Consider the following 19,430-nt stretch of genomic DNA (forward strand, 5'->3'; position numbering starts at 1 on the left):
GCTTTCACTTTCATGAGGCAGCTGAACAATGTCCATAGGGAGAAACATCCCCTCTTAGAAAAGGGTGAACAGCAATAGGGCGTAGATAAGTAGAAAAATGCTATGCAAGGTAAACCTTTTCCATACAGCAAGTAGTTTGGGTCCATCTCCTACCCACTAACCTCATTCAATATCTGGAAGCATGGTGGAGATAAGTTCAACTGAAGTATTCAAGAGAACATCAGGTGATTAGGTAAATAGAAACAATAGTCAGGGTTATGGGGAAAAAGCTAGGCAAATGGCATAAGTCACAGCACTCATACAGCTGGTACGGATACAATGAGCCAAATGGCTTACTAGTGAGTTCTAACAGTTATGTGGTTCTGTGAATTCAATTGTGGGTACAATATAAATAAACAGGCATTTTAATAATAAATAATACAACTTGTTCAAATGTGTATGACTAGTTTAATATATTTTATTTGTGTCTCTAATGGACAGTGTATGAAAATAGGATAAGATTTTGTTTTTCTTTAAATCTTTCTATCTTGTATATTGAGATAGCTTTGTTTTTTCTTTAAATTCTTTTCATCATCATCTTTTATTCCATTGAAGAAAATCTGCAACTCCATGTCAATATACCTCAATGACTAGCCACCATATTAACTTCCAAACAAATCAAAATATCTACGAGGAAAATTTCTTTCTGCAATCCAACTTATCCAGCAGTATTATCATTTGAGATAATAAACATACCTCACTGCAGTCAGCCCAAAGGTGAGGTAAAGGGGAAAAGTTATCTCACCATCTCTCCTCATCAGTAACAGCACGTCCTGACAAAAAAAGTCTGAGGACAATTTAATGCAAGCCATGTATTCTGTATACAGTTAGACCTGCATCTGTATTTTTATTTGAGTGGCTGGTTTATAACATTGGGATACTATGCAATTTACAAGAGAAAAATGGACATCCAGGGCTCACTTTAAATCATAAGCTTCAAGTCTGAAATTATACAGTTTCTGAGAGTTACCTGAAATTAATGTTAAGGTTTTATAACTTGGATGCAATTACTTCTTAAACGTTTAATACGTTGCATAGGTTTATGGCTTATTTTATTCCTAGTTATGCTCCAGTTGCAACTGTTGGCAGGATTCAGGGTATTTTTAATCTGCAACAATGTTGGTAGACGTCTATTCAAACATTGTAAAATGATGTTGGCAATTTTTCACCAACTGTTGGCTGCCGGTTTTATTGCGGTCATAATACCATATACAATGAGATATTTTCCAAAATCTATTACTCAAAATAGGAATTTGACAGTTTCTAGTGGAATAGGTTAAATAATAAAGAGAAGTGCTTTATGTGGATCATTGGAAACATGCTATGGATCTGTCTCTTGGGAATTTGTAAGCAAAAAAACAGCGGCATAAAACATGTCAAAAGCAGTAGCAATTTTTACTGGCAACAGAAAGACCCATTTTGCGCCTTACTGTTTCAGATTTTGACATTAGTATTATTGATAAGATTGCCGAATGGCTTCATGTCATTTCAGCTTCAGTCAAACTTCTGGAGGTGCTTGTTCTTCTGAATTTGATTCTGTAAAGTGACATCTTTGTGGAAATAAGTTATAATGGCACAGCATGGACAAAACTGCTTTATATGAGTGACGAATGGAAAGTTCCACAAGTCATGTGTCAATATCCAGGAGCTACAAAGCAAAAAGCTTACAATGCTGGTCCCTGAGCATATCCAATTCTCAATAAAGCTTCCTTCTCAAACCTGGAATTTTTCCATGTCATTTTCTACCCCAAAACTTTTGTCATTATTATTTTTTCCCACTTCCCCATCATTAAGCCAATCTCCACCATTAGATTCTGCTTTCGTACTCTTGATCCATTCCCAACCCCACGCAATGTCTTACGAGTATACATCCTTGATTCAGTGCATGCTATATTGTCAATTCTCGTCTTCTCCTTAGGCTTTGCCCTTTATCCTTCAATATGATCACTATCGCCCCTTAATCCCAAAATAAAACCTTTTCTAGTTCCACCCTCTAATACTATTTTGTTACCCAAAATCTATCCTTGCTGTATGAAGACATCAAATATCATCACCATCCAGTTGGAGTCTCTCTCTTTCTCTCTCTCTTATCATGCAACATTAAAATCCTTTCAACCCTATATTCATCCTGACAACAGTGCAGCGCTCCTTTGATCAAATTCACCAATGTAAGCATAATTGCCTTGTGTTTTCTTTCTCTTGTTTTTTTGACCCCTCTGTAGTCTGTAACCCAGTCATCATTCTATTCCTTCACCACTCTGCTCTCTGTCACAGTTACAGCTTGATTCTACTTTAGCTTTCTCTAACACCAAAAGAATTCTTGTAAATGCTTCCACTCTAGCTTGTACATGATCACCTTGGGTGTACTCTAAACTTTCCATTTTAGCACTCCTCTTTATTACTTTTTCCTTGCCTAGTACAGGCCCTTCAGCCCATGATGGTGTGCCGACCTATTATCTGACTAAGATCAATCTACCCAGTTCGAGCCTATCTGCCTGTTTCATACTGTCCTCAGAAACGTCAAGGTCCTTCTCACAGGTGAATACTGAAGCAAAATATTCATTAAGGACCTCCCCGACCTCCTCTGGCTCCGCACACTGTCCCTGACTGGGCCTACCCTCAAGCTGGCCATCCTCTTGATCCTCACTTAAGTATAGAAAGCCTTAGGGATTTCCTTGATCCTATCCGCCAAGGTTTTCTCATTCCCGCTTCTAGCTCTCCTAGTCCATTCTTGAGTTCCGTCCTGGCTAACCCGTAGACCTCTAGAGCTCTGTGCAATCCTTGTTTTCTCAACCTTAAGTAAGCTTCCTTCTTCCTCTTGACTAAGTGTTCAACATGTCTTGTCATCCAAGGTTCCTTCACTCTACCATCTTTTCCTTGCCTCGGTGGACAAACCTATCCAGTACCTACAGCAACTGCTCCCTAAACAGCAACTGCTCCCTAAACAGCCCCCACATTTCTGTTGTGCATTTCCCTGAGAACATCTGATCCCAATTTATAATCCACAGTTCTTGCCTAATAGCATTGTAATTCCCCTTCCCCCAGTTAAATACTTTCCCATACTGTCTGCTCCTATCCCTCTCTATGACTATAGTTAAAGTAAGGGAGTTTGGACCATTATCACCAAAATGCTCACCCACCAAGTGATCTGACACTTGACCTGGTTTGTTGGAAGCACCAAATCCAAAATGGCCTCCCTTCTAGTCAGCCTACATATGGAGTCAGAAATCCTTCCTGGACACACCGGACAAAATCTGCTCCATACAAACTATTTGTACTTCAGAGGTTCCAGCCTATATTAGGGTAATTGAAGTCACCCATGACAACTACCCTATTACATCTGCATCTTTCCACAATCTGTCTCCCAACCTGTTCTTCAGTGCCAAACCCTCCTCCACGACCTCCCTTTCTGCAGCTGATACCATCCCCGATTAGCAATGCCACTCCCCTCCTCTTTTACCTCCCTCCCCATTTCTTTTGGAATATCTATACACCAGAACATCTAACAACCATTCCTGCCCCTGGGTTATCCAAGTCTCCCTAATCACCACAACGGCGTAGTTCCAAGTACTGATCCATGCTCTTATTAATATCATTCTTTGGATAACATCAACCAAAGGGACATTATTCAGCTTTTAGACACACGTTGGCGACACTTAACTCTACCTCTGCCAAAACCCTCATTCTTGGATCATCACCGCATTGACAGGTGGCTTAAACAAAATAAAAATCTAGATGAACAGGAACTTTATACAGCTATGCATCAGCAATACCAAAGACATCTTGTACATCTGCCAAGCAGTTTGTACTGCAGCTTTCAGACCTTTTCCCTGCCCACAAGTTGATCTAAATGGTGTGCAAGTGATTTGATGGAACCTCAGGTAAAATTCAAACTGTATCTCCCAGTCAAGGATAGCACTACCTATTCCCACCTGTACACTGTGCACCTTAACTCAATTTCATTCTCAATATGAGAAACCCACTCTTGTCCCCTTAGATTTTTTTGTGGAATCCCTGAGGTGTGGAAACAGGCCCTTCAGCCCAACAAGTCCACACTGAACCTCAGAGCATCCCACCTAGGCCTAGGCCCATCCCCCATAACCCACCTAATCTACACATCCCTGAACATTCCGGGCAATTTAGCTTGGCCAAAGCACACAGCCTGCACATCTCTGGATTGTGGGAAGAAACCGGGGCACCTGGAGGAAACCCACACAGACACGGGGAGAACGTAGAAACTCCACACAGACAGTCCCTCAAGGGTAGAATCAAACTCAGGTCCCTGGCACTGAGAGGCAACAGTGCTAACCATATCCAACAGATGTAGTGCTCTCCTTGTTAGCTTCCAAAAAACACTTCACAAGTTGCAAGTTAATCAATATTCTGCTGGACATACCTACATTATGGCCCTGCTTCTTTACCACTTCCAGTATAGGTAACTTGTCCCATTTGCCCGCCACATACTAATAACTTTAAAATTGATGCATAGGGTATGTAAAGTATTAAAGTCATCACAGTCTCAGATGACCATAGAGCTGTTTTCTCTTTAGACACTAGTAGTTTAACCTGAGGGACACCTTGCCTCAGGCAATGGGAGAGGTTAAGAAGGTGTGACCTTGATGGTAACCTCAGGCAGTGCTGGAACTGAAACTGCACTGCAGCCATCCAGTCAACTGAGCTAACCTCATCTAGAAAACCTTAACAGCCCCCTCCCCCCATCTCTGCAATCTGTTTAATTTACAAAAAGCCTGAAGAATGACAAACTAACAGTAAAAGACATGCCAATGTTTCTCACCTTCAGATGCAGATATAGAAGTAGCTTGTACTAGATCAAACAAATTGTTAAAATCCAAAAGCACCAAAATTACAAAGATATTTACATTTAATGTCGCTTGGAGGACCTACATTTTGAAGGATTGTGAATAAAGGAATTTATTTCAAGTTTTGTGAACATACCTGGAGTGATTTCTTTAAAATAGGGCAATAGAATTTCACTATGGATACTGGAGATTTTTTTTAAAACCAAGATTTCTTACAAATTGTATGACTAGTGATGTCTGCAAAATTTGCTGTCACACCTATTTGAACTAGTTTTCAGTAGCAGCTGGCATGGTCACATTTTTTCTTTATTTAACTGCCTTGGAGGAAAACCTAAGAACCAGCTGAGTTGGAGGAAAGCCTGCTAAGAACCGTGTGTGTTAGAGAAAAGTTTGCTAAGAACAAGCTACCTGGTAGATTCTATGGAATCCATATAGAGTGGGAACAGGCCGTTCAGCTCAAGAAGTCCACAGTGACTCATCAAGTCCCCCGCCCGGACTCACCCCCAGACCCTACCCTTGTAACCCTGCTTTTCTCATGGCTAATCCACCTAGGCTGTTGATGATCCCTCACTGTTGAAAAGAAGCCTCTTTACACTGGTACAGCGAGAGGCATATCTGTTCCTTTGAAAAAGAGATTCAAAAGACGACTGCATTTCCTGAACAAGCTGTATCTGAAAAACTTTGAGACAGCTGTATGTAATCATGTAAGGTAGAAAATTTCAGCAACAGACTCTGGAACATTAATCTTTTTGCCTTCAAGAATAACCCATCGTCTAAAGTTTTTTCTTTCAGAAAGCCAATCTCTCCAGATATTTTACCCCACTTTTCTTGAAGTGTGTGCACGCTTGTACATGCGCATGGGATATTTAGAGTCATAAAGCTGTACAGCATGGAAACAAATTGTTTAATCCAACTCGTCCATGCTGACCAGATATCCTAAATTAATGTAGTACCATTTGGCCCATATCCTGCTAAACCCTTAATCAATGTTGTGATTGTACCAGCGTCCATCACTTCCTCTGGCAGCTTGTTCCGTACATACGTCACCCTCTGTGTGAAAAAGTTGTCCCTACGTCTCTTAAATCTTCCCTCACTCACCCTCAACATATGCCCTCTAATTTTGGATACGCCACTGCAGGGAAAGGACCTTGGCTATTCACCCTATCTGTGCCCCTCGTGATTTTATAAGCCTCTGGAAGGTCACCCCTCAGCCTCCGACACTCCAGGGTAAATAGCCCCAGCCTATTCAACATCTTCCTTTAGCTCAAACCTTCAAACGCTGGCAACATTCTTGTAAATCTCTTCCGAACCCTTTCAACTGTCACAACATCCTTCCTAGAGCAGGGAGACCAGAATTGCACACGGTATTTCAAAAGTGGCCTAACCAATGTCCTTACAGCTGAAACATGAACACCCCCCCCCGCCAAAACTTGTATACTCAATGCACTAACCAACAAAGGCAAGCATATCAAGTGCCTTTTTCACTATGCTATCTACCTGCAACTCCACTTTCACGGAACTGTGAACTCGCACTCCAAGGTCTCTCTTCAGAAACACTTCTTAGGACCTTACCATTGTATGTATAAGTCATGTTCTGATTTGCCTTTCCAAAATGCAGCACCTCACATTTATCCAAATTAAACTCCATCTGCCACTCTTCAGCCCATTGGTCCAACTAATCAAGATTTCATTGTGCTCTGAGGTAACCTTCTTCAGTGTCCACCAAACTTCCAATTTGTGCCATCTGCAAACTTACTAACCATACCTTCTATGTTCACATCCAAAATTTCTATAAACGGTGAAAAGCAGTGGACCCAGTACAGAACCTTGTGGCACACTGCTGGTCACAGGTCTCTTGTTTAAAAAGAAAAAACCCTTCACCATCACCCTCTGTCTTCTACCTTCAACCCACTTCCGCATCCAAATGGCTAGTTCTCCCTGTATTCCATGTGATTTAACCTTGCTAACCAGTCTACCATGAGAAATCTTGTCAAATGCCTTACTGAAGTCCAGATAGATCACATCCATTGCCTGCCCTCATCAATCCTCTTTGTTGCTCCTTGGTAAAAAAACTCAATCAAGTTCGTGAGACACGATTTCCCATGCACAAAGCCATGTTAACTATCTCCAATCAGTCCTTGCCTTTCCAAATACATGTAAATCCTGCCCCTCAAGATTCCCTCCAACCACTGATGTCAGATTCACCAGTCTACAGTTCCCTGGCTCTTCCTCACCGTCTTTAAATATTGCACCATGTTAGCCAACATCCAGTCTTCCAGCACCTCACCTGTGGCAGGCCCAGCAATCACTTCCCTAGCTTCCCATAGAGTTCTAGGGTACACCTGGTCAGGTCCAGGGGATTTATCCACCTTTGTGCATTTTAAGACATCCAGCAACTCCTCCTCTGGAATACGGACGTTTTTCAAGATGTTGTTATTTAATTCTCCAAGTTCCCAATCTTCCATATTCTTCTCCACAGTAAATTCTGATGCAAAGAATTGTTTTATTATCTCCCCCATCTCCTGCAGTTCCACACACAGGCTGCCTTGCTGAACTTTAAAGGGTCCTGCTCTCTCTCTCTCTCTCTCTCTCTCTAGTTACTTATTTGTCCTTAATGTCTTTGTGCAGTCCCTTTGGATTCTTCTTAACCCAATCTGTCCAAGCTATCTCATATCCCTAATCTGCCCTCCTGCATTCCATCTTCAGTATATTCCTACTGCCTTTATAATCTTCTAGGGATTCACTCGATCTCTGTCTATATCAGACATGAGCTTCCTTCTTTTCCTTGACCAAAATACCAATTTCTCTAGTCATCCAGCATTCCCTACAGCTCCTTCACACTAACAGAAACATACTGACTCTGGACTCTTTTTCTCATGTTTGGAGGCTTCTCATCTTCTAGCGTTCCCTCTACCTGCAAACATCCATCTCCCCAATCATCTTTTGAAAGTCCTTGCCTAATCCTGTCAAAATTGGCCTTCCTCCAATTAAGAACTTCAGCTTTTCGATCTGGACTATCCTTTTCCATCACTATTTAAAACTAATAGAGTTATGGTCACTGTCCCCAAAGTGCTCCCCCACTGACACCTCAGTCACCTGCCATGCCTCATTTCCCAACAGTAGGTCAAATTTTTTAACCTTCTCTAGTAGGCACATCCACATACTGAATCAGAAAACTTTCTAATACACACAAATTCCACTCTGTCCAACTCTTAAAACTATAGCAGTTCCAGACTACGTTTGGGAAGTTAAAATCTCCTACCATAACCTCCCTAATATTCTTACAGATAACTGCCATCTCCTTACAAATTTGTTTCTCAATTTCCTGCTGACTACTGGCGGGGGGGGGGGGGGGGGGGGGGGGGGGTGTTGGTGTCTACAGCACTATCCCACTATTACTCAGTTCCACCCAAATAACTTCCCTGGCATTGTCACATGAATTTCCTCCTTAAGTACAGCTGTGTTGTTATCCCTAATCAAAACATGCCATTCCCCTTCCTCTCTTGCCCACCCCTTTCTATCCTTCCTATACCCTGGAACATTAAGCCGCCAGTCCTATCCATCCCTGAGCACCATCTCTGTAGTCGCTATAATATCCTAGTCCCATGTTGCCAACCACACCCTCAGTTCATCGGCATTGCCTGTTTGGCCTCTTGAATTTAAATAAACGCAGTTTAATTTATCAGTCCTACCTGTTCCTGCCTGCCCTGACTGTTTGACTTGCTCCTTTTCCCAAATGCATGAGTTTCAGACTGATCTCTTTAATCTGTCTTCCTGCCCTGCAACCCCACAACCCCCAGCATTCCCCCAATTCCCAAGACAATAATTTAAATCCTCCTGAGCAGCTCTAGCAAACGTCTCCATTAGTATGTTAGTCCCCTTCCAATTCAGATTCAATCCATTCCTTCTTATACAGATCACTCCTACGACAGAAGAAATTCCAATGATCCAAAAATGTGAATCCTTCTCCTCTGCACCGCCTGCTCAGCCACACATTCATCTGCTCAATCCTCCTGTTCCTACCCTCACAAGCCTGTGAGAGTAATCCAGCTAATACTACCCTCGAGGACCTCCTTTTTAAATTCCTGCATGATTTCCTACATTCTCTCCTCAGAATCTTGTCTTTTTCTCTTTCTAAATCATTAGTTCCAATGTATACAATTACTTCCGGCTGGTCCCTCTCCCCTTGAAGAATATTCTTCAGGCTCTCCAAGATATCCTTGAACGTGGCACTATGGAGGCAACACACCATTTTGACGTCTTGCTGTTGGCTGTAGAGATGTTTGTTTGTGCCTCTAACTAGAGAAACCCCAATCATCGTTTGGAGCCTGATGCACCCACATTGCATTAGAGCCGGTCTTGGTGTCAAAAACCTGGCTGCTAGTGCTTCATTCCACAGAGTCCCTCACCACCTAACTTCCACAACAGTATACTTGCTTGAGATGGGGATAGCCACAGGAGACTCCTGCTCTACCTGCCTTCCTCTGCTACCTTTCTTGGAGGTAACCCATCCACTTGACTGTACCTGCAGTTTCTCTACCTTCTTACAATTGCCATCCATCACACCCCCAAATCTTGTAAATTTCTCATTACCTCTAACTGCCACTCCAATTGATCCAAGTAATCCAGTAGGATTTACAACCAATCATACTTCCTGTAGAGTGATAATGGGAACTGCAGATGCTGGAGAATCCAAGATAACAAAGTGTGGAGCTGGATGAACACAGCAGGCCAAGCAGCATCTCAGGAGCACAAAAGCTGATGTTTCGGGCCTAGACCCTTCATCCAAGGGTCTAGGCCTGAAACGTCAGCTTTTGTGCTCCTGAGATGCTGCTTGGCCTGCTGTGTTCATCCAGCTCCACACTTTGTCACACTTCCTGTAGACACTGGAAGCTCTCCCTCATCTCCCAAATCCAACAGGAAGAGAACATCACTTAGCAAGGGCCATCTTTGCACCTTAATAATCTAAAGACCCCGAAAATAGCTCTAAAAACTCTGCTCAGGACTAACTTAGTAGCTATTTTTATATTTTTAAAGTTTAATGAGAGACAGATCTCAATAAAACATATTAAAATATTCAAAAAGAGAACTCACTCAACCCACTATTGTAGATTTACAAAAAAAAGTTACACTTTAAGACTAGCCACTTAACTGTTCCGCTGCTATGAGCTCCCCCTTTCAGGTTTCTCCAAGGTTAGCTGTGAATTTCACTGTTTGTTTATTTTCCTTAGAACAAACTCCAATGTCAGGAATACTTCAAACCAAACAGAAGAGGCAGTCAGCATTACCGGTTACTGCCCAGTCTGAAAGCTGTGTGGGTTTACTTCTCTCACCTCCTATGTGTTCACTATTTTGTCTCTTCTTCCTCCTTTTCAAAGCGTTGCTGTTTTGATCTTTTATTTCCAAAGCTCAAAAACAATGCAACAGCTTATAAAACAGTAATTACTGCTCTTAGAATTAGAGGAAATCAGCGCCAACACTGAAAATACCTGAAAAAAGGAGGTTTTACAGTCGTAATTTTTTCCCGTCCTCAATTTGGATTACCCAGAATCCATTTATAGAGCTAAGAATTCATACTTTTATATTATTAATTGTGTATGTGAAGTGAACCAATCATTGCATCATTATTGAATAAGTTTTGTTTTGGTAATAAACTCATAAGAAACCTAGTTGATAGATGTTTTTGTTTAAAACCTGACATAGATCAGTTATTTAATTGGTCATCTTCACAACTGGAATATGTATTTTTATTTTATGTTTTGACCCCTGGATTAGAGGAATTAGAGCGACATTCATTCCTCCAGCTTCAGTCATAATATCTGCAAAACCAATGGAAAATAAAATACTCCTATGGAGATGACAAACAACAGTTATAGTCAACTACAGTATTGCCTAATTTTGCACACAATAAGTTCAGCAAACAAAAATGTTTCCTTCCTATGCTTGCACTTTCTTCGTATGAAAATACATTTGTATGCAAGGAACGAAAAATGCTAAATGGAGGAAAATAATCCAAACAACAACCACCATCATTTTAGTCATTTCATCATTTTTTGATAAATACACCTCTAGCAAATAAGTAAAATGATTCTTCATTAGTAAGGGAAATTATTTTCTTCACGTAAACTGAAATGTTTGATTGAAACAGTTAAACACCATCCAAGTAGACTTTGATCTGAACAATTCTTTCCATTTAGAAATACTTAAAAATGGAAACATTTATGGGTGATTGTGCCTTTTTGAATGGTTCTGTCAAAAAGCAAGTAAATGTATCTATTATTCCACTCTGCCCTATCAATTCATCTTCAGAGGAATCTATTGCATACAAAAACAGAATGTTATTAACAACATTTTACTGAAATAGTGTTTACTATTTGCCAAATACTTAATGTCTCTGTTACATTACTCCCTTCACACTACTCTCAATTTTCAATTTAACAACAGCTGACAGTTTGACAGCTCCTTTTTATATTAAAAATAAACACATATTCTGCATGTGTTACTCATCACCAGCAGCAATGAAATTAAAGAATTCAGTTCCCAAGAAGTCAGCAACAGGGAGCTGATCAGCTAGCAGTCAAGTAGTGTCATTTAATAGTCTGTAGGAAAAGAAATGGCTTTCATATCAATTCAGAATTAAAAAGAAAAAAGAGAACGAATGTAATGGGAGGCAGGCATGGGAGGCTAACAGGAGGCAAGAAAATAGTAAAGAGGGGAAGAAGGAAAAGAGAAGGAAAGACAGCAATATTGATATCTGGCACTATCACACACCAGAGCACTTCACACCCAATGAAATGGTTTGCGATCAGTCACTCTTATATGCTTGAAAGCCAAAAGTATGAACGAAATACATGCACCATTAGGCAGCAATTTTCTTCAAAATGGTTTTGTAAAAGGTTGGAATTGTGGTTAAGGCCACTGCAAGGTGGAATAAGTGTGCACATGCATAAAATTGGTCTAACATTTTAAACTCCCATGAGCAGCTGTTTTGTATCAGCTGCAATGACTACTGATGAAACAAAGTAATGGTTGAAATCAACAACTCCTTAACTTACTGAGAGTCTTAAGCCATAAATCAGGTCCTGTGGCATGTTGCAGCATTACAATGCTGCAAATTCATAAGAAGAGTATGCTACAAGGTTGCTTTTGGTAAACACATCGAGTGATCATGGAGACCATTTTTTGATGGCAGCTCCCTGTCCCCTACACTGGGATCACACACACTGTTTGAAAATTATATGTATCCTGACCCAATCTATTCCAAGTTAGCCTATTGCATCAGGTACAGAATTAAAATAATCTTCTGAAGATTTGACCACCAGAGATGCATACTTACATTTTCAGGTATACTAGGAAGTTCCCGGGTATCAGGTGTGGTAAAATACGAATGCTGCCAAAAAAAGTTCAAACATTTAGATTTTTCTTAGAAGTAGTTTACAGAAAATGTACAAGAGTTTGTATTGTGCTACCAGCTATAATATGCGAATAAAGTTTTAGTTACTTGTACCAGTCAATTTAGATTTGTAAATTGAATTTGGTTATATATACTCTACAGAGTAATTGGGGATGGACAATAAGTAGTGGCCTAGGCAGCAACACCTATGAACAATTAAAGAAAATCTATAATACTGAAGGGAGTCAAGGATCAGTATAAGAGCACCTCCAGTAACTTATTGTAGCAGGTGTAGCTTTGAGTCCAAAACTATTTTTATAGGTGGTATGACATAATGTATTTTTTCTCTGATTATTCATTCAAGGGAATGTGAGCATATCTGGCTAGCTCAGGATTTATTGCCCACTCTCATTGCCCTAGAGGTGATGGTGACCTGCCTTCTTGAAACACTGCAATCCCCGGGTGTACGAGCACCCACATTGTTGTTCAGAAGGGTTCAATATTGTACAATCAACCATTTAGCAGCAAATGTCCCCACATCTGACTTCAGGATGGTTCGAACACCATGCATAAAGCAGGTAAAGATGGTTGGGCTGAGGATACTACCCTTAGTTTTGTTCTGGAGCTGAGAAAATTGACCATCCAAGAACCAGAACCATCACCTCCTGCATTAGTTATGACTTCAACCAGTAGCAAGACCGGTTTTGCTAGGGCTCCTCGATGCCATGCTCAGTCAAGTGTGGCCTTGATGTCAAGGGTTATCACTCTTGCCACACCTCTGAAGTTCATCCCCTTTGTACGTTCATGAACAAAGGCTGTAATGAGGTCAGGAGCTCTAGCAGAAGTAAAACTGAGCATTAGTGAACATTTTCTGAAGAAGGGCTCAAAACGTCAACTTTCCTGTTCCTCTGATGCTGCTTGGCCTGCTGTGTTCATTCAGCTCTATACCTTGTTATCTCATTAGTGAACAGGTTATTCCTTTGCAAATCCCATAAATCCCATTCGATAACATATTCATTGACTCTTTTCCATCACTTTACTGATGATCAAGAGTAGACTGATAATTTGGTAATTGGCCAGATTGGATTTATCCTGCTTTTTAAGCACAGTACATACATAGATGATTGCTGATGTCGATGTACAGGTTTGTTCATGGTACAGGCACTAGTTTTCACTACTACTGTCAGAATGTTGACAGAGCCCATAGCCTTTGTAGTATCTACTGTGTTCTGCCATTTCTTAAAATGACATGGAATAAAACATACTGGTTGAAGACTGATGTCTAGGACCTCTGGAGTCCTCATTCCAACCAAATAGACATTTCATTAAAATTGCCCTGGCGGAATATGTTCACATAGATACATTTTAATTTAATGCCAAGAACTAGCGTATGTAACTTTTTGAAAATCTTGTTACAACAGTAAAATATCTACTTCAATCCTTTATCAGAGGTTGATAATAGGCTTATTATAACAGGCATCAGCATTGCCAAACTGTATAGCAAACTGCCGCCTTCGCCTCCACGCTTACTTCTTTAACCGGGAGCCATACTCTCCCTCCACTGAGCCCTTCTCCCGCCTCCAACACAAGTCCTCCTCCTGGACACCACCCCCGGGACTCCTACCCTCCCTCGACCTCTTCATCTCCAACTGCTGAGATATCAACCGCCTCAACCTCTCCACCCCTCTCACCCACTCCAACCTCTTCCCCCCCAGAACAGGCAGCCCACCGCTCCCACCCCAGCCTCACCATCAAACCCGCAGACAAGCGAGGCGCAGTGGTAGTGTAGCGCACTGAACTCTACATTGCCGAGGCCAAATGCCAACTCTCCGACACCACCTCCTACCGCCCCCTTGATCATGATCCCACCCTCGAGAACCAAACCATCACCTCCAATACCATCCATGATCTCATCACCTCAGGGGACCTCCCACCAACAGCCTCCAACCTTAGTGTTCCCCAACCCCGCACGGCCCGTTTCTATCTCCTTCCCCAAATCCACAAACCCGCCTACCCTGGTTGACCCATTGTCTCAGCCTACTCCTGCCCCACCGAACTCATCTCCACCTATCTGGGCTCCATTTTCGCCCCCTTGGTCCAGGAACTCCCCAACTACGTCCGTGACACCACCCACACCCGCCACCTCCTCCAGAACTTCCAATTCCCTGGCCTCCAACACCTCATTTTCACCATGGACGTCCAGTCCCTATACACCTGTATTCCTCATGCAGATGGCCTCAAGGCCCTCCGCTTCTTCCTGTCCCACAGGCCCGACCAGTCACCCTCCACCGACACCCTCATCTGCCTAGCTGAACTCGTCCTCACCCTCAACAACTTCTCTTTCGATTCCTCCCGCTTCCTACAAAGGGGGTGGCCATGGGTACCCACATGGGCCCAAGCTATGCCTGCCTCTTTGCAGGTTACGTGGAACAGTCCCTCTTCCGCACCTACACAGGCCCCAAACCCCACCTCTTCCTCCGTTACATTGATGACTGTATCAGCGCCGCCTCTTGCTCCCAAGAGGAGCTCGAACAGTTCATCCACTTCAACACCTTCCACCCCAACCTCAAGTTCACCTGGGCCATCTCCAACATATCCCTCACCTTCCTGGATCTCTGTCTCCATCTGAAGCAACCAGCTAGAAACTGATGTCCATTTCAAGCCCACCGACTTACACAGCTACCTAGAATACACCTCCTCCCACCCACCCTCCTGCAAAAATTCCATCCCCTATTCCCAATTCCTCCGCCTCCGCCGCATCTGCTCCCAGGATGAGGCATTCCACTCCCGCACATCCCATATGTCCACATTCTTCCAGGACCGCAACTTTCACCCCGCAGTAGTCGAGAACGCCCTTGACGGCGTCTCCCGCAACACATCCTTCGCACCCCGCCCCCGCAATAACCGTCTGAAGAGGATCCCCCTGGTCCTCACATACCACCCCACCAACCTCCAGATACAACGCATCATCGTCCGACACTTCCGCCATCTACAATCCGACCCTACCACCCAAGATATTTTTCCATCCCCACCCTTGTCTGTCTTCCGGAGAGACCACTTGCTCCCAGACTCCCTTGTTTGCTCCACACTGCCCTCCAACCCCACCACACCCGGCACCTTCCCCTGCAACCGCAGGAAGTGCTACACTTGCCCCCACACATCCTCCCTCAACCCCATCCCAAGCCCCAAGATGACTTTCCATATTAAGCAGATGTTCACCTTCGCATCTGGCAATGTGGTATACTGTATCCACTGTACCCGGTGTGGCTTCCTCTACATTGGGAAACCAAGCAGAGGCTTGGGGACCACTTTGCAGAATACCTCCGCTTGGTTCGCAATAAACAACTGCACCTCCCAGTCGCGAACCATTTCAACTCCCCCTCCCATTCCTTAGACGACATGTCCATCATGGTCCTCCTGCAATGCCACAATGATGCCACCCTAAGGTTGCAGGAACAGCAACTCATATTCCGCTTGGGAACCCTGCAGCCCAATGGTATCGATGTGGACTTCACAAGCTTCAAAATCTCCCCTTGCCTCACTGCATCCCAAAACCAGCACAGTTCGACCCTCCCCCCACTGCATCCCAAAACCAGCCCAGCTTGTCCCCGCCTCCCCAACCTGTTCTTCCTCTCACCTATCCCTTCCTCCCACCTCAAGCCGCACCTCCATTTCCTACCTACTAACATCATCCCGCCTCCTTGACCTGTCCGTCCTCCCTGGACTGACCTACCCCCTCCCTACCTATACTCTACTCTCTATCTTCAGTCCGCCTCCCCCTCTCTCCCTATTTATTTCAGAACCCTCTCCCCAGCCCCTCTCTCTGATGAAGGGTCTAGGCCCGAAACGTCAGCTTTTGTGCTCCTGAGATGCTGCTTGGCCTTCACACTTTGCTATCTTGTATAGCAAACCATATTACTTAATGATATTTACCTAGATAGGATTAAGTGGGCTATCTGGAAATGTACATTTACAAAAGGTCAGCACAGGACAGGTCGCTGCCTGAGCTGTGATACTTGCACACGTGTAAATTAATCGCATGCATTTTACAGGCTCTTTCAGGGAAAGGAGCCAGTTCAGTCAGCAGCTCAACAGCCAGCTGGTACACATGGAATCATATCCAAGCTTGAATTAGTACCTTCAAAATTAAAGGGTATAGGGAAGCAAGCTATGAACAAAGGGAAAGAAGTAGTTAATGAAAATGAAGATTTGAAATATCACAGAAAATTTTAATTATAACCACATCATTGTTTTGAAACAACATTGCCACTCTGAATATCTATGATTAGACTGTTTGCACGTGGAGTTGAGGATATTTTATCTGGTTTCTGTGATTCTTTTCTAATCTAGTAATGACTTTCTCATCCATGAATTTTAAATTGTGATAGTACTTTTTGTGCCTGGGAACTGAATTGAGGTGGTTTATTCTCATTTTAGCTCTCTCCGCAGCTGTTCAAAATACCTTCTCTCAAGATTTCCTCTTGATTTGGATTTGATCCTAGCATCTGGCAGACATGATAACATTTGATAAATTTTAAATAAATATATTTTATCTCTTTCCATTTCAACTGTCTAACCACATCAGCTGAACTACTCGGTTCAAATACTCCCACAGCAACTGAACAGCCAAAAGAAACAAAGCCATCCATAAGCTGTTCTTCGATATCCTTTCCTGCTCCATTGCCCATGAAATGCTTAAGCAGAGGGCAGACTAGAAGCATTCTTTTGAACCATAATATGAAATGCCTGGAATGAGATGAACTATCCCATCAACTGCAGTGCCTCCGAGACAACCTGCCCTTTAGGTCAGGCAGGCATGCTGTTCCTACAAAAGCTCTGTTTGGGAGAGCTGGGTCCTCTCCACAGCCAGCCAATGACCTGGCAAGGACAAACAACTGCTACCTGTCGATTAACATTAGAGAGGAATTACATAGCATCAGCTGCTTACAGTTTTCACGGGGCAAGAATTTGAGAGACAATTAAGTTGTTTAGATACACATCACCGGTTTGTAAAGCAGGAAATGTCACAGGTGACTAACTGTCTGAAAGCATCAAATAGACAAAATCTTTACAACTGTAACAGAATGTTAGATTCTTGTCACAGAAGGCAAAAATGTCAAAACAGAGTTGCCTAATTCTACAATGGTTTCTCATTATTACAATTACTATTTGTATGATGTCATTAAATTTAAACCAGCAATTATGCAAATAAAAACATCAATTTCAATTACAAATGAGCAGCAACTGCATACACACTGTCCAATCACATCATTTGTAGTGGGCTATGAATTATGCAGAAAGCAAGGAAACACCTGATTAGATTATAGAACATCCAGAAACCACAGTCAAAACACAAGGGTATAACGGTTTGTTGGCTGCAGTCTATCTCACATCTCAATTTGGGGTATATGTAGCAAAGAGCAATTCCGAGCCACCACCTGCCAAATGTCCCTCTATTCCATTCTGTGTGAAAAGAACATTATTGCAGGATCTGGAAAAAGACATCTGAAAGGTTGAGAACAGTCTGAAATTTGGTAGAGCTGGGAACACTGGGCAAGGAAGGGGCATAACAATTAGATCAAAGACTCCCTCGGGTCAGCTGCACGCATGTTACAATGTTTGGATATACCTAGACCTTAAAAGAGTCATGGCTTGGGTCTGAAGGAGAATGAATTGGATCCCTGGACGTCCCACGCATATGCAACAGTCAAGAAGGCATAACAATGTCTCTTCCTCCTCAGGCAGCTCAGGAAATTTGGCATGTCCACAAAGACCCTCACCAACTTCTACAGACGCACCACTGAAAGCACACGGCACAACAGCCCTGTATGGCAATTGCTCTGCCCAGGGCCATAAGAAAGTACTGAAGGTGGTGTGCACAGTCCAGACCATCACTGAAGCCAAACATCCATCTACGGACTCCATTTACATGGCTTGCTGCCGCAGACAGGCGGCCAACATCATCAAAGGTCCACTGCACCCTGGTAATGGCCTCCTACAACATCTATCAGGCAGAAGATACAGAAGTTGGAACACACACACTGGCAGGTTAAGGAACAGCTTCCACCTGGCTGTTATTACACTAATGAATGGACTCTTTAGCCTCAAATAATGCTGATCTTGCTAACGTTGATCAAGCCCTGTGCAAATATAACCTGAATGCCTCTAAAAGGTTTTTTGATTTGTACATCCTTGCCTACTATGATCTGCCTGTACTACTCAAACAAATCTTTTCAGTGTACTTCAGTACACATGGCAATAAATCCATTAATCAATCAAGCGATCAAAACCAGTACTGTGATAATGACCAGATGATGTGTTTTAAGATATTGACCTAAGAATAAATATTGGCTAAGACAAGAGACAATACCCTTACTCGTCTTCAGAAGACTGCTGCAGGAAAATCTACATAGAAAGGAAGACTTGATTTTATGCTGTGCCTCTCACAACCTCAAGATATGTCAATGCACCTGACAGCAACCAAAGAACATCTGAAGTGTAGTGACTGTTATAATGTAGGAAACTTCAGCCAATTTGTCCTAAAAACAGCAATGGTTATATAATTTGTTTGCGAGGTGTTAATTTAGAATTAATTATTGCTCAGGACATCAGGGGTAACTCTCCCAAACTCAGTATGAAACATCCTGTGGGATATTTTACTTCTAGAGGACAGACAAAGTTTCTGTTTGACATCTCATTTAAAACCATTAATCCTGGGCACTGCTGCACAACCTATTCTGAATCAATAGCAAAAATGCAACCATAACTGCCACATTGACATGCTAAAGCATGGTTCAAAAACTAATTGCTGACAACAGGAAGGGCATGCAGCAAACAAGATACTTAACATGCAGTACATAAGGCTTTTGTTTGTAATCTATCCATCCAGCATAAAATCATTTGAAGTAATATGGTGTTCAAATGGAATAGTATTTCCCAATAAATGAAAATTACTAAAAGCTACTTTTCCTCCAACTTTACAAACCTGCCATGCATTCACACTCCAAGCAAATTAGTGTTAGTAGTTCATGGAGTCAGAATGAATGTGGTCAGGACAGTTGATGAAAGTAAGAATAACTAAAATGACTTTTCTGATTATATTCAAGAACAACAACCAATTTAACACACAAACAACAAGAACAAGAAAATACAACAATGAATTCTCTTTATAACATCAC

General features: G+C 42.4%; 1 protein-coding gene across 5 annotated transcripts in view; it reads right to left on the minus strand.

The window, feature by feature from the left end:
- The window catches only part of LOC125465413 (DENN domain-containing protein 1A-like), a 522,997-nt gene that overhangs the window by 274,688 nt on the left and 228,879 nt on the right, over nucleotides 1-19,430 (minus strand). For all 5 annotated transcript variants that reach the window (XM_059638169.1, XM_048558890.2, XM_048558889.2 and 2 more), the window contains exon 8: nucleotides 12,196-12,249. In XM_059638169.1, the coding sequence (XP_059494152.1) occupies nucleotides 12,196-12,249 (54 nt within the window). The remainder of the gene's footprint in view (nucleotides 1-12,195; nucleotides 12,250-19,430) is intronic.

Source organism: Stegostoma tigrinum, chromosome 29, assembly GCF_030684315.1.
Source record: "Stegostoma tigrinum isolate sSteTig4 chromosome 29, sSteTig4.hap1, whole genome shotgun sequence".
In the NCBI taxonomy this organism is placed as follows: domain Eukaryota; kingdom Metazoa; phylum Chordata; class Chondrichthyes; order Orectolobiformes; family Stegostomatidae; genus Stegostoma; species Stegostoma tigrinum.